At 42.2% G+C, this 16,719-nt stretch overlaps 1 protein-coding gene across 1 annotated transcript in view; it reads left to right on the top strand.

The window, feature by feature from the left end:
• The window catches only part of LOC124552268 (serine-rich adhesin for platelets-like), an 820,531-nt gene that overhangs the window by 714,511 nt on the left and 89,301 nt on the right, over nt 1-16,719 (top strand). Inside the window, exons 23-25 of the mRNA XM_047126548.1 lie at nt 1,156-1,343; nt 8,031-8,184; nt 11,773-11,991. Coding sequence (XP_046982504.1) covers nt 1,156-1,343; nt 8,031-8,184; nt 11,773-11,991 — 561 coding nt within the window. The remainder of the gene's footprint in view (nt 1-1,155; nt 1,344-8,030; nt 8,185-11,772; nt 11,992-16,719) is intronic.

Here is a 16,719-nt window from a genome sequence, read left to right as displayed (position 1 = left end):
TGTTCAACAATATTTTTTATGGCTCTAGAGGGTGTGGGTCATCCAAAAATGTAGTAAAGTCGTGTAGTAAATATTTTCTTCATTAGTTTCATGTTTTTTTTTTAAATTCTCAGTGTGCACTTTATTTCTTTCAGAGTCGTATTTCGCACCAGGGTGTCACCACATGGTACAGTACTGAGGTGACAAAATCTTAAACATATTCGTGGGAGTATATTCCGTTTCTGCATATTAATTACTTGCCTTTTCTCTTGCGCACTTTAAATAAGTTTTACGGGATTGTACATCTGTGTGCATTTACTGCGCGATCGTATATATTCGTACTTTTAATCTGGATATCGAATTGGCATTAAAATGATTTGTAAATTGTTACATAATGCATTGATATATGTTGTTGATGAATATTCTCTCTTTTAAATATTTACATTGCTCATTCTGACATAAATGTGTCTGCTGGCAAACTCAAAGCACCACACACCACTGGAGTACCTCAAACAAATAACAAAATAACATAAACCAATATTTGTGCTAACACACAATATTATTTGTCTAAAAATAAGAAACACAGTGGTGTATTGTTTAAAGTGCATTGACTTTAACATAATATTAATAAACAACCTGTTTACTCATTTATATACAATGGCTGTAAAGGGTAACATCCTGAATTTAACTATACAAAACTTCTGTACTTTCATGTAAGAGAAACTGACATGAAACTTAAATAGGAATCCTCGAAAGAGAGATGACATAGTCCCTGCAAAACCCAGGGGTTTGAGTAACTGGTCCTTCCTTCCTAATCTTTCTCAACCTGTCTCTGTCTCCTCCATGAGGAGGAACTAATAGTTGTGCTTTTATGTCTGTCTGTCAACAGCACTTAACATTTCTCCTCCTGAAAGTAATTACTGTCCAGTGATTCAATCCATAATTAGGTTGCAGTTTGTCTATTTAAGGGTGCACAATGTTATAAATACCTTGGTTTTGGTTGGTAGCAGTTTGTCAGCAGAAAGACTTGATTAAAATTTTTTGTAAAGTTGAAGGCCACTTTATTCTTTTCTCTAGCTTTCCAAATATTGATACTGTACCATTTCATCCACTATTTCTTAACAGAACTATTTCTCCCTCTTTTCTTCGGATTTCACCGACATAATTCTGCCACAGGAAGTTCGCACGACACCCAGGCAGTCCCCGTCGCTGCAGGTGACGTCCGAAGAGGACGGCACGGAGAAGCAGGACCGCGAGAAGGGCACGGAATGCGGCGAGCTGCCGCCTGTCAGCGAGGGCGAGGAGGAGGCGGACGAGGACATGCTCAACGCCTGCATCAGCGTGGGGATGCCCGGCACGGGCAGGTCGGTACCTTATTGCATTCGCCTGTCGTAATTTATGAAACCTCTTACGCGTGCAATCTGGTAAGGTATCTGGAACTACATTGCATCTCAACGCTTTGAGCTGCAGACACAAAGGCAGGCCCCTTCTGGCATTTAACCTGCGTAGTGGTGAGACATAGCTTAAGTAGCAAGAACAAATAGTGTAGGTGCAAATTTTTTGAGAATGTACATTTGCACTACAAAAATGAAGGTTTCAGTGGGAGTCGAACTGTAGCCTCGTATACTTTCATCTTACAAAGATCGAACGCTAACCACATGACCACCGTGAACTCTGCTGTCTGGGTCCTATGTACAGACACATCAGTTAGATAATAGTCGCATAAAACTTCTCTTACGATTTTCTCAAAATTGCCAGAGTAGTGCATGTTACTACTTGCACATTATGTTGTTTTGATGGCCTACTAAAAGTGTACTAAGTTTCAAGCAAATCTGTGATCCCAACGTCGTGGTCTCCCGTTTTCAGTATGTGTAGTACATTGTACGCGTGACCTGTTTGTAGTGACAGACATTTCTGTATAATTTCTCTGGTTCTGAGACTTTGGTTCAGTTTTCCTGAGATTTTCCAGCTAATTACATGAGAAAGAGTGATAAGTTGCAGCTTTGAGTAACTCCAGGGTGTATACGACCCAGGACAACCAGGAGATCTGGGAAAAACCTGGGAATTTTTTCATACAGGCCAAAACCGGGAAAAACCCAGGAATCTTTTAGAATTCCGGGATTTTTTTTGTTTTAGTTTTCAGTTAAATTTGTCATTTTGACTGGTAAGAAATCACATTCAAACAAAGGATATTACTGTATCCCGCTATTGCAGAATAATACTGCAGCAATAAAACATGAATGAGAGAAAAAAACTAAAATAAAACTTAAGTTGCGAAGGAAATGTGCCTTGTACAACAACAAAACACAGTGCTCATGCAAGTATCTGCCAGCAGCAAAATGTGTCAGAGGCTTTGGGAAGACTATGCAATGCTTCATAACAACAAATTGCCTCCAGTGAGCATGATGTCGCAACTGTTTACATTAGATTTGTGTGAACAGTTGCGTGCGGGCCCATGCGCATGTACAGTTGCATCGTGTTATTAATCTTTTCCGCTGAGGCAGTCAATTTATTTGTAACGAAATGCTTAATTCCACACTATTGGCTAGTTTCAACTGTTCTCTGCATTTCAAAAGAGCATGTTTTCGTCTTCTTGCAAGTATGGCATTATGCCATAATAAAGAACCAAAAATAAAATAATACACTACTGGTATTCCAAGAAAATTTACAACCGAATCTGGATGAACGAATGTGCACTTTAAACCAAATTATGCATGTTATTATGGTTCACGAAATTCTGATGCTCTTGGAATATCCTCTGATGTCTTGTTTCTTTTATGATGTAATGTAAGATCTTTCAGTGTTTTACACGTACGAACATACGGGCTTCTTGCGTCATCGTAGCTGCGCAAGTGGTGTGACGCCTGTAATTGGCGCTCTCTGGCAACTGCTGAAACGCACCTCTTTCTAACAGGTTGTGGGAAAACATTGCGAATGATTGACTGAAAAGCGTTACTTTCAAAGTAAATTTCCTTTTACCCAAGATGAACTATGTGCGATGAATTTCTTTAATCACAGAGCGTTTGACTCTCATTTAAAAATCAACTCTTTGAGGATGACCATTTAGAAAAATTTTGAGCCCAGATCATCATACATTTATGTCGTTATTAAAAATTTTACTGGCACATTTGTGTGATGTATCTTAAAGTGTAACATGCGCAAAGAAGATCAATGTTATACGTGAAAGTTAAGCTTCTCTTGCAGCTTATTAATTGTTGATACCAATATTGTATGTGAAAGCTTTGCTTTTCTTGTAGCAACACTATATATATTAATTTAAACCATTAACTTTTCCTGTTTGTGTGTACGCGCTACTTAACAGTGATAATGCTATTGGCTGACATGACGTGTCCTTTGCTTTGAACATCCGCTGTATCGGCTGGCGAGATCACGTGACATGAACTACGAGTGGCTTACAAAAGCGCGTTGCAATCTCTATAAATTGATAAGTTTTAGTTCCGAGGAAAAGTATACTGTCACTTAACACGGAAAAAGTGTATTTTCACCCGGGAGAAAGTGTATTTTTAACCGGGAGAAATCCGGGAATTTTTTTTCCTTGTCCATGTATACACCCTGAACTCTCATTTTAATACACAAACTTAAAGAGTGCTTCTTATCGTTACCTGTGACCCCTCAATATTCGTAAATAATTTAAATCAGTATTCCACCTGTATAGTTGACCAAAGAATCGACATATTTTTAAATACTGAAACACTCCATTACTTTTTGCAACGTGCAAAGTGTTGTGTATTATTAATCTACTTTCTCTGCATGCTTCTTGTGAAATCAGCCTGAGTCATCTACTACACCTTCATCTCTTGTTTATATTCAGACAAGTGGAGGAAGGTTTTGAAGTCTCCATGCTTAGTAGTAATTTGTTGTCAAAACTTGACTTATTTATAGAAATCAGAGTGAATTGAGAATTGAACATGTAGTTATCCTCTGTAGCATCTGTCTTCAGTAAGTGCACAATAACACTATTACCAGAAAGGTCATATCGACACTGTACGGGTGACTGTGGAGTATGAATGCAGGTGATGTGATTCCTGAAATAACACAAAGATAACACTGTGCCAATATTAGTCTTATTTGTCAGAAATCAAGTACTATCTGTGGAAAGTAACTATCTGACATGGCCGCTCTGGAAAGCTGTCGAGTTCTAAAAGCACGATAACTGTTCGTATACGATCTCTCTCTCATTCTCGCCACTTAAAAAGTTTGGCTACATCTGAAAAAATTCTGACCTGTCAACAGTTCCACAATCTCATACAGGTCAGGTGGCTGCCATACATTGTTTCAGCTGGATCGTACAGCATAAGAATAAAAATGTCATATCTTCAGTATATTGTATCTCAGTAATGGTGTTGAGTGTGTTAAGAAGTACCTCAACAAATGCCATTTGTGACCCTATAAATTAGCGAAGTTCATCTCCATGCAGTCAGACTCCGTTTACGTTGCTCATCACAAAGTTCTGCCTAGCCATAACTCTTTGGGCAATGTCACAGGATGATGATGAAGTTTTAATACAGTAGTCAATAGTTCTGAGTTTCACAGGCACCGAACATACTAGCTAAGGAACAACTGCCAACAGCTACGGAACAACCGACAATTACTTCGGAGCACCCAACCGATGACAGTAAAAGGGTAAAGGGTGGGATGTGTTAACTGCATTCAACAGTTCAACAAGTACAGTGTTTGACAAAGGTGGTTGTCGATCCAATTAGTGTGACATTCCATGTGGTTCAGCAACATGTCTGCGAAACATCAATTGAGTGCTTACGATTGTGTATGAGCAGTTGGATGACTTGAAGCCAGTCAAGGTATTCCTACTGTGGCCACAATAATGTGTGTGTCGAGAAATGTCATCTCGCAGTTAAGACAGGCCACTGATGGTGTAAATGCTACATGGAAGCACACTAACGGTCATAGACGTACCACCACACTGCAAGAGAATCGATAGGCAGCCCTAGTGGCAAATGGGAACAGGAGGCTCACTCCTAGGTAAATCACTGCAGATCTTGCAGCTGCTGCCAAAACCATTTCACGGCTATTACGTCAGGCTCATTTGTACACTCAGAAGCCTTTGAATGCGTCCCGATTCAACCACGCCGTTGTCGAGAATGAGTTTGCAGGTGTAACGAGCATGTAGGTTTGGTCAGCAACAGTGCTCCAGAGTGATATTCTACAGTGAATTCTGCTTCACTGTGGCAAGTGATCCTCGACGCCAGTTAATGTGGAGAGAGAGGGGAACACACTACACGACAGAGAATGTTTGTGAGTGTCGTCGGTATGTCTTACAAGGGGAGGCCGCCAATTGTGAAATTCAGATTCGATTCATACTGCGCATAATAAAAGCTCATGGTCAGAGGTGTAATGTGGCAAAGCACCAAGATGCACTTCTCAGCCGTTGTCGAGAAAATCGACAGTTAAAAGAAACTGTTGCGGTGAAATACTCTCTACGATTAATGATTTTCTGCAGCGTCATAGTGCAGCGGTAAGCGCTGGGGTTCGTGATCCGAAGGTCGCCGGATCGAATCTCGTGCCATGCAATATTTTTTTATTATTAGTTTTATTATTAGTTTTTATATATATATATATATATATATATATATATATATATATATATATATATATATATATATATATATATATATATATAAAAAAAATGAATTGCTTATGCATGTTGGTGAAGGCGGATCGCTCTCCAATTGTACCGCCTCCATTTTTCCGTTTGTTTAACAGGGTGTACCAAAGCTGTCCCGTCCGCACTGATTTTCGACGATGTTATAAGTTGCGCTAGGGACCGCATCTACCTTCTTTCGAAGTTAGCAGGCAACTACGCTGTTATGCGGCGGCTCGTTTCGGCCCATTCAACATCTGTCTTTCAAGTGTAACGAGCGAGTAACGGAGTTTATATTTCATACCTGCCACAGCAAGTTTGTGTTCGTGGGGTCTCTATTCTAATTCGAACGTTTGACTTACGCTATACGTATTCGTTTCTACGACTTCCGTTAACTATATGTGGTTAACATTATGAAGACAATTAATAACATTTGTGAAATACAACTTTGTTTGCGGAAAACATAATGATGTTCGAAGTCGCCAGTTTTTCCACGACAAACGACTTTCAACAACTTATTATATGCATAATTGTTGCAACTGATTGCCGGGAATTATATGTATATATGAATTACAAAAAACAAATACTAAACAAAAAGTTGCATGGAACGAGATTCGATCCGGCGAACTTCGGATTACGAACCCGAGCGCTTACCGCTGCACCACCACGTGTAGAAAATTACTAATCGTAGAGAGTATTTCACCGCAACGGTTTCTTTTAAGTGTCGATTTTCTCGACAACGGCTGAGAAGTGCATCTTGGTGCTTTGCCACATTACACCTCTGGCCATGAGCTTTTATTATGCGCAGTATGAATCGAATCTGAATTTCACAATTGGCGGCCTCCCCTTGTTAGACATTATGGTGTGGACAGGCATTATGCACAATGGCGAAACACTGCTGCATATCTTTGCACAAAGTACTGATAGAGCAGAGTATTATTGCAGTGATATTCTTCTGGATCGTGTCCTTCTGTTAACGGGTCCTGTAGGCCCCAACTTTCTGTTTGTGGGTGACAGTGCCCACCTGCCCAGGACTGCTGAGGTGTGAGGCACACTGGAAAATGAAGATATTGAACGTCTGGAATGACCTGCGTATTCTCTGGACCTAAACGCTATAGAGCATAAGTGATATGCTCTTAGCAGACGTTCTTCTCAGTGAACACCGCCCTCCCAAACTGTGCAAGAACTGAAAACCATCTTAACAGAGGAGTGTGGCAGTATCCCCCAAGGACTCGACAGTTTGGTAGCCAGCATGAATAACAGGTGCAAAATGTGTATTAGTGCCTGAGGAGGGCATATTCAGTACTGAGAGTCCAATATAATCCTTCATGTAGGGAGTCTTGCCTGTGTCAAACATTAACATATGTATTATTTAATTGAATAGATCAAAAAATTCACCAAGCGGCGGCAGAACACACACATAAAAGGCTGCAGGACTGGTGAGCTTTCGGAGCCTGTGGCTTTTTCTTCAGGCAGAAGGGTTGAAGGGGAAGGAAGAAGGGTGAAGAAACAGGACTGGAGAGGTCTGGAAAAGGGGCACATTTTGGGAAAGTCACCCAGCACTGTGGGCCAGGGGAGACTTACTGTAAGGAATGCGAAGGAAGGACTGATTGTTGGGGACTGCATCGTACAACATTTGAAAACCTGAGAGCTTAAAGGTGGAAGGCAGGGTAATATCCAAGACAGAGATTACTACTAAATCATGATGCACAAGTTAATAAGAGTGAGAAGCTAAGTGCAATGTACATAACAGAGGTGGGAGGGGGCAGTAAAATAGACAGGAAATACAACGAAAGATGTAGAAAACTAAAACAGAGTGGTGCAAAGAGTAGTTACGGTAACCACGTAGCTTCTTACTCTTATTAACTTGTGCACAATCTTTTAGTAGTAATCTCTGTCTTTGCATATTACCCTGTCTTCCACCTTTAAGCTCTCAGGTTCTCAAATCTCGTCCGATCAGTCCCCAACAATCAGTTCCTCCTTCCCATCCCGTATGGTAAGTCTCCCCTGCCCACGGCTCTGGGTGACTTTCCCAAAATCTGCCCCTTTTCCTATACCTCTCCAGTCCTTTTCCTTCACGCTTCTTCCTTCCCCTTTAACCCCTCTGCCTGAAGGAGCCGCTGGCTCTGAAAGCTTGCCATTCACAGCAGTCTATTTTGTGTGTGTTCTGCCGCTGCTTGGTGAGTAGATTTTTTATCTATCCAATTAAATAATTTTATGAGTAATTGATTGTTTTCATTGTTATATACATATGTATGTGTGTTATCCTGCTTTCCATTTTAGTGAAGTCTGTACCCTTTTCTTTTATAAGTATACCACCACCCCTGTTACGTACGTAACAGGTTTCAGATCGCCCGTCATTACTTGTGATTATTTCTGTCTGACAATGTACCTCTTCCTTAGTTTCACCTGAGACTTCTCGCCATTGCAGGCAGCGGCACTACGACAGGCTGGGCCACCGTTCGGCTGGCCACGCGAACCGGAGCCCGGGCCGGCCCAGCGGCATTCCGCTCAAGGTGGGAGCCGGCCCTCGCAGGCATGCCAAAGTGGTGGCTGCGCCCCAGCCGCAGAACAACTACGTAGAGGTTTGTGCTGCACTCTTATTTACTGTGCATTTGATTTACTGCTTTTACATGTCTTCGAGAAAGTTAGTTACTGAAATTCGAACACAGTGAGCAAACATTCATTACACAAAAATACCATTACAGAACGAGATTTTCACTCTACAGTGGAGAGTGTGCTGATATGAAACTTCCTAGCAGATTAAAACTGTGTGCCGGGCTGAGACTCGAACTCGGGACCTTTGCCTTTCGCGGGCAAGTGCTCTACCAACTGAGCTACCCAAGCACGACTCACGCCCCGTCCTCACAGCTTTACTTCTGCCAATACCTCGTCTGTGAGGACGGGGCATGAGTCGTGCTTGGGTAGCTCAGTTGCTAGAGCACTTGCCCGCGAAAGGCAAAGGTCCCGAGTTCGAGTCTCGGCCCGGCACACAGTTTTAATTTGCCAGGAAGTTTCATATCAGCGCACACTCTGCTGCAAAGTGAAAATCTCATTCTGGAAACATCCCCCATGCTGTGGCTAAGCCATGTCTCTGCAATATCCTTTCTTTCAGGAGTGCTAGTTCTGCAAGGTTCGCAGGAGTGCTTCTGTAAAGTTTGGAAGGTAGGAGACGAGGTACTGGCAGAAGCAAAGCGTGAGTTGTGCTTGGATGGCTCAGTCGGTAGAGCACTTGCCCGCGAAAGGCAAAGGTCCCGAGTTCGAGTCTCGTCTCAGCCCGGCACACAGTTTTAATCTGTCAGGAAGTTATAAAATACCATTACCAGTGAGGTGAAGCTGTAGATAACTGTGTGTGCCTGCATCATAATGTATGTCATGTGCCAATCTTGAATTATGTTGGAGATTAGTAATAAATAATGGAAGGCGTAAATGTAACCACTCGACATATAGCATTGAACGGAGACAGCAGGCATGTAAACAAGATTGAAATTGAAACTTCCTGGCAGATTAAAACTGTGTGCCAGACTGATACTCAAACTCGGGACCTTTGCCTTCCGTGGGCAAATGCTCTACCATCTGTGAAGTTTGGATGGTAGGAGATGAGGTACTGGCAGAAGTAAAGCTGTGAGGATGGGGTGTCAGTCGTGCTTGGGTAGCTCAGATGGTAGAGCACTTGCCCGTGAAAGGGAAAGGTCCCGAGTTAGAGTCTCAGCTTTCTGACAATGTCTTTTAGGGTGTGTTTTCACTGTCTATATTTTACGGCAATATTTGTTGTTAGAAGCATTATTGTCAACATTGCTGCAATGTGGATGTAATACACAGCAATTTTGCAGTGTGGCAGGGCAGTATTGCTGATGTTGCAGGTAGTTACCTGCATATTGATGTGGAGTTGCTGATGTTTTCCACCAAGGGTGGAGAATACTTTGTATTGCCGGGCAATATCTACCTCTGTTCTTATCTGTAAATGCTTCACTCTCGCTCTCACTTTTATTTGTCACTACCCTCACTGACAGTGGTGCGGCCACATGTCTGAGTGAAAACAACGCCATTTTGCTTTTGTTCAGAAGTTTGTGTGCGTACATGTAGCTGTCTATTTTGTTATTATGCGGACACTATAATGTGGCAGTTTTAGGTGCGGTTATTTTGCACTGTGGTTTTGTAAGTTACCAGTAGGTCGGCCGTGTTTCACCACTGCGAACTGCAGTGAACAGTTACGCTGTAGCCACCACCAAATAGTTTCTTGCACTCCACTTTGCTTTGTCTTGTGCACTGTCATTTTCTTTCTTATTTTGAAGTGAGTGAAGACGATAACATTGCTGCATAACGAGGTTTCTCTGCAACTCTCACTACACTAGAAGGTGTCAGTGATCCCTATGACTGTTAGGACAGCTCTGGTTTCGTAGATGCACAGAACACGGACACAGGTGGCAGCACTGTGAGAGGGAGGTGGGGCTTGCTGCCCCGCATAACACCTCACCTCTCGAGCAGTCTTAAGTTCTCGTTCGTGTACACTCACGGCCTATTGCCACAATGTAGTGTCCGTGTAATAGTTGTTTGTTGTTGTGAGTTTATTGTGTACAGCAGTGGAGAAATTGACAAACAAGAGAATTATGAATTTTATAAATGTAATCCATATACTACCAGAGCTACGGAACACCAAAAGTAGGGTATACAAAGGTCACAATTTCAGAAAGGATTGTTGGCAAGCAGTTGGCAGTGATCACAGAATCTGACTTGATGAAGCATACAAAAATTTCCCAAGACTTCAAACCTGGGCTAAATGCAAGGGAATCAGTTGCATAGGAAGAGTGGAAGTGCAGGTGCCTTTTCATCCATGCCATGACTTTTGTAGTGTCTTGAGGTGGACCTGAAACGGGAATTGATATGTAAACAGTGGTGTGTGTTGTCAAACAAGAATAAAATGTAATAAACAATGTAATCTACTTTCAGATATACCTTAATGAAATCCACAGTCTTTCTACCAATACTTCTAATACCAAGTAGCTTATTGTTAAAGAGTAATATTGAACTTGTGTACATATTTGTTGATTTTTGCAAAAGAAATGGTTTGATTGTTGGCAACACATGATTTGGGAAGAAAAATAATGAAAAGACAAGACGGTATGGATGGGGGCAGATTACGACAAATATGGTAATTGACTACTTTCTGGTGGAGAAACAACATCATGTAAGTTGATGGATGTAACTGCACTCCCAGAAGAAGGTTTTGATAGAGACTATTGAGTAGTGGTGGCGAAGATGAGGATGGGTAAAATGGAAGATTAAAGACAGAAAGGGAGAAAAAAAATAAAAGTGTGGAAACTAAAAGGTACGAAGATACAAGAAAAGTTCAGGTAGTCACTGAAGCTCAAAATACCAAGCACTGAATGTGGAAATGTGGAGGCAGAATGGGATAAGTTCAAAGAGGCATTTTTACACTCTGCAGAGAACACCTGTGACAGAATGTCTTGGAGGATGAAGGGTAAGGAGACACTGTTGTGGAAAGAAAGGGTGAGGAAAGCAGCAAAGGAAAAGAAGAAAAATGAAACACAGATAAAAAGGAAGAAAGTAAAAGGAAATGCCAGGAAAGTGAAAAGAAGTGTAAGAAAGTGATAGTGGAAGGCTGGTGAAAGAGAAAAATGGAGAGCTAATAATGCAACAAGAGGCGGTAAATAAAAAGTTGGAAACAGTATTTGGATAAACTACTAAAAGTGAAAAACAGTGCTGAGAAATGAATGGAAGTAACAGTGGATTCTGCAATAATTAGAACGCAGATTCCCAACTTTGCTTTCACAAAATTTTCAATTCTCTGCCCACGGATAGACCTTTTCATGTAATGTAATTCAAATTTACAATTTGGTGATTATACAACAATTTCTTCTCATACTATGGTCATACACATAGACTACGTCTTCCAGAGCTAGTTTCGAAGTAAGAAGTACTGTCATTGCTTTTTATACATGTATACTTTCTGAGAATAATTTATATTTTTATTTCAAGTAGTGCTTTGGACCCACAGGTGCTTAACTGCAGCATACTGGTAAAATCCAGCGACGAGTTTTGACAGTTTTTTATTTCATTTAGGGGAAAAATGAGGTAGTACACTGACATGTTTCTTAGTTATGTTGGTGAAAAGTACTGACTCTAATTTTGGGTCACTTGCTCCTCCCCAGCAGATGAACGCCGGAGGTCCGTGTGAGGACACAGTGCGCACCTACTGCACCGAGGGCACTCCGGCAGCTGGTCTGTCTCATGCCGGCTCACGTTCCGACCTCTCTGTGTTGTCGTTACCGGGGACTGGCACGGGAACCGGGGACCTCTCGGACGACAACTTGTCAGCTGGCGGTGATGATAACATGCTGGCAGAATGTATCCAGTCCGGCATGCCTAAGGTAAAGTGCTCTGTTAGATATACGGTGTGTGTGTGTGCGCGTGTGTGTGCGTGTGTGCGCGGTGCCAGTAGCACATGTGCACTTCCACGACACACTACAAAAGACAGTTTGCCCGTCAGTTACATTTTGTCCACAAATATCACATAAGTCTTTAGCTGTGTGTGTGTGTTTGGCACTTCCTGTCATTGTTATTGTGGACTTATCTAATTTATTTGGATATGAGGAAGTGGAGTCATTATCTGTCTGTCTTGCAGGTTTTGTTCAGTATACTGTATTTGGATGGGTATCATTAAACCATTAGTAAGAATGAAATGATCCAAATTAGTTGCCCGCACTGTTTTTGTACCATCTATAAGGGATCTTGAAAAAGTTAAGACATTACTTCGGCAGGCCGAGTAACTTTCATTGAATTGTGCACTTCTCTTCAAAGTGGCACGGATAAGGACACAGTTTTTCAACATAGTCACAGAGTCTTTGAAAACAACGGTCAGAACACTCGGCCAATCATTCAGTTCCTCATCAATAGAAATCCATTCGTCAGTCACAGGGCCACTTGAGAATTGCAGTGTGATTGTAGTCATGAGCAAATCTCTTTCTCCACAGATGTCCTTTCAGCTTCTAAAAAGGAGAAACCCGCACAGTGCAAGATCTGGTCTTTCTGATCAACATCACTCACATCTGTGATGTCAGTCAAATTGTTGGCATCATTTCAGTACAGCTGGTCATGACATTGAATTTGGTTCATATACTGTTAGAATTTCATGGTGAACCTTTGTACAACTCATACGTTTGCCCACAAGAATCATACTTTTCCACGTATTTCAACTTTGGAGTGCATTGCAAAAATACTATCTTAGGCCTTACTGTTACTGTCCCTATCAATGTTCCTATAGAATGCACGTTAAACATATGTAATGCTTTTACGTGCACTGCAAAATACATTTGCGTGTGAATTGACATGCCAATGCTGTTTCTCACAGAACATGTAAACACTCCACTACTAGAATGAGATTTTCACTCTGCAGCGGAGTGTGCGCTGATATGAAACTTCCTGGCCGATTAAAACTGTGTGCACCGACCGAGACTCGAACTTGGGACCTTTGCCTTTCGCGGGCAAGTGCTCTGCCAACTGAGCTACCGAAGCACGACTCATGCCCGGTCCTCACAGCTTTACTTCTGCCAGTATCTCGTCTCCTGCCTTCCAAACTTTACAGAAGGTCCCGAGTTCGAGTCTCGGTCGGTGCACACAGTTTTAATCTGCCAGGAAGTTTCACTCCACTACTAATTTAACAATGAAAATAATCAGTTTTTGAAAATATAATGGTTTTGGATGAATAGGAAACTACTCGCCAAATGGTAGCAGTAGAAAGCACATATAAAGTATTGAAATTTGCAAGCTTTCAGAACTAGTGGCTCCTTTTGGCAGAAGAGTTGACACGGAAAGAACTGGGATAATGGAAAGGGGCCGATGAGATTTAGGAAATGGGGAGAGTACAGAAGAATCGCCAAGAACCCTAGGTCAGGGAAGACTTACCAGACGAGACGAGAAGAAAAGACTGATTTTTGGGGACTGTGCCAGACAAGATTTGAAAATTGGGGAGCTTAAAGGTGGAAGATAGGGTAATACATGAAACAGAGACTACTGACAAAACATTGTCCACAAGTTAATAAGAATAGAAAGTTAAGTGGTGGGGAGTGGGCCAAAAAAGGCAGGTCAGAAAATGAAAGATATAGAAAACTAAAAGGGAGTGAGGAAAGGAATAGTCACTGAGAAGAAATACTGAGACTGAAGAAAGTAATTGACATTAAGGCCAGGTGGTCACAAGAACTGAGGGCATGTTGTATCGCCAGTTCTCACTTGTAGAGATTAGTTTAAGAAAAACTTTTTTATCTTTATTAGGTGGAAGGAGCTGCAGAAGTGCTGATACACCCTTAAGACAAAAACAACAATGCACCACGAAGAAATTATCTGAATGGGACAGAAATCAGTAGATGTGTTGTACATGCGCAGGCAAACAAATGATTGCAATTTCAGAAAAATTGGACCGTTTACTCAAGAGAAAGGGCTTCACAAGTTGAGCAAGTTAATAATGCTTTGATCCACTTCTGATGCTTGTGCAAGCATTCAACTTGGCACTGATTGATAGAGACCTTGCTGGCCAAGGTAGGGTTTGGCAAGCACGAAGACAAACAGTAGAAACTCTTGCCATACACAGGTGAGCGTTATCTTGTTGAAATGTAAGCCCAGGATGGCTTGCTGTGAAGGGCAACAAAACTGGGGTATAGAATATCGTTGACATACCTTTGTGCTTTGGGGTGGCATGGATGACCAAAGGGCCCTTACTGTGAAATGAAATGGCACCACAGACCATCACTCCGGTTGTTGTATTGTACGGCAGGTAACATTCGTTTTAGTATCCCATCACTGTCTTGGGCGTCTCCAGACACATCTTTGCTGGTCATTGGGACTCATTTCGAAGTGGGTTTCATCATTGAAGACTGTTCTACTCGAGTCAATGATATTCCAAGCCGAATGTGCCTGACACCACTGCAAATGCACCGTTGGTGTACAGAGATCAATGGTAGTCAGTGCAAGGGGGGCCGTAAGCTCAGCTTCATTTCTGTGAGCCTGCCGATTAATGGTCGTTGTGATCACTGAAGCAGCAGTTGTTGCCTCTCTTACTATTGCTCGGTCCTCACATTTTGTCATATCTCTAGGTCGACCACTTGTTTCTTTGCAGTGTGTTCAGCCACAGTTCATCCATTCCTGCCAACATCATCAAACAGTGGCATCACTCGTATTCAAATGTCAAGCGATTCATTAATTACTGCAACCGGCCTCTTTCAGCCCAACTACACATCCTCTCTCAGAACCTGAAATCTGCGTATATTGTTCACACACCTGTTTGTGAGGCACAATTACTATCCATCTGGGAATGCGTATGTGGAATGAAATTTGCAAAGACTTAATACCTTCTAATTTTTTATTATCTTTGTCAACTGTGCCATGAAATTGTACTGCAGCAACACACATTCATCCATCAACCACCAAATTTACAATTTTGCATTTTCCATCGATACCAGTAGGAATATCAATCTGTGACCAATTTGCATAACTCCTTCAAGGTGCGTCACATTAGTTTAAATACTGTACAATGTACACTACTGGCCATTAAAATTCCTACACCATGAAGATGACGTGCTACAGATGCGAAATTTAACCAACTGAAAGAAGATGCTGTGATATGCAAATGATTGGCGTTTCAGAGCATTCACACTAGGTTGGCACTGGTGGTGACACCTACAACGTGCTGACATGAAGAAAGTTTCCAACCGATTTCTCATACACAAGCAGCAGCTGACCGGCGTTGCCTGGTGAAACGTTGTTGTGATGCCTCGTGTAAGGAGGAGAATTGCGTACCATCAAGTTTCCGATTTTGATAAAGGTCAGATTGTAGCCTACCACGATTGCGGTTTATTGTATCGCGACATTGCTGCTCGTGTTGGTCGAGATCCAATGACTATTAGCACAATATGGAATCGGTGGGTTCATGAGGGTAATACGGAACGCCGTGCTGGATCCCAATGGCCTCGTATCACTAGCAGTCGAGAGGACAGGCATCTTATACGCATGGCTGTAACGGATCGTGCAGCCATGTCTCGATCCCTGAGTCAACAGATGAGGACATTTGCAGGACAACTACCATCTGCACGAACAGATCAATGACATTTGCAGCAGCATGGACTATCAGCTTGGACACTGTGGCTGCGGTTACCCTTGATGCTGCATCAGAGACAGGAGTGCCTGTGATGGTGTACTCGATGACAAACCTAGGTGCACGAATGGCAAAACGTCATTTTTTTGGATGACTCCAGGTTCTGTTTACATCGTCAGGATGGTCGCATCCATGTTTGGTGACATCGCGGTGAACGCACATTGGAAGCGTGTATTCGTCATCGCCATACTGCCGTATCACCCGACATGATGGTATGCGGTGTCATTGGTTACACATCTCGGTCATGTCTTGTCCGCATTGACGGCACTTTAAACAGTGTACGTTACATTTCAGATGTGTTACGACCCGTGGCTCTACCCTTCATTCGATCCCTGCGAAACTCTACATTTCAGCACGTTGCAGGTCCTGTACGAGCCTTTCTGGATACAGACAATGTTCGACTGCTGCCCTGGCCAGCACATTCTCCAGATCTCTCACCGAAGTCTGGTCAGTGGTGGCCGAGCAACTGGCTCGTCACAATACGCCAGTCACTACTCTTGATGAACTGTGGTATCGTGCTGAAGTTGCATGGGCAGCTGAACCTGTAGATGCCATCAAAGCTCTGTTTGACTCAATGCCCAGGCGTATGAAGGCTGTTATTACGGCCAGAGGTGGTTGTTCTGGGTACTGATTTCTCAGGATCTATGCACCCAAATTGCGTGAAAATGTAATCACATTTCAGTTCTAGTATACTATATTTGTCCAATGAATACCCGTTTATCATCTGCATTTCTTCTTCGTGTAGCAATTTTAATGGCCAGTAGTGTATTTCCATCATGAGTGGGGTTCCCAACCATCTGTTTTAGGTAGTTTTCAGAGAAGGCATTTAGTTAAGTTTCTCGGGATGTCTGATTACCTCTACAACTAACAAAACTGTAATTTTACCAATTACTTGTTGGATGATTTAAGTCTCCACCGGTGATTACGATATGGTGGGGGAACTTACGTACGA

Source organism: Schistocerca americana, chromosome 10, assembly GCF_021461395.2.
Source record: "Schistocerca americana isolate TAMUIC-IGC-003095 chromosome 10, iqSchAmer2.1, whole genome shotgun sequence".
Lineage (NCBI taxonomy): Eukaryota > Metazoa > Arthropoda > Insecta > Orthoptera > Acrididae > Schistocerca > Schistocerca americana.
The sequence above is the reverse complement of the archived record's forward strand: the minus strand, read 5'-3'. Positions and strand labels throughout refer to the sequence as shown.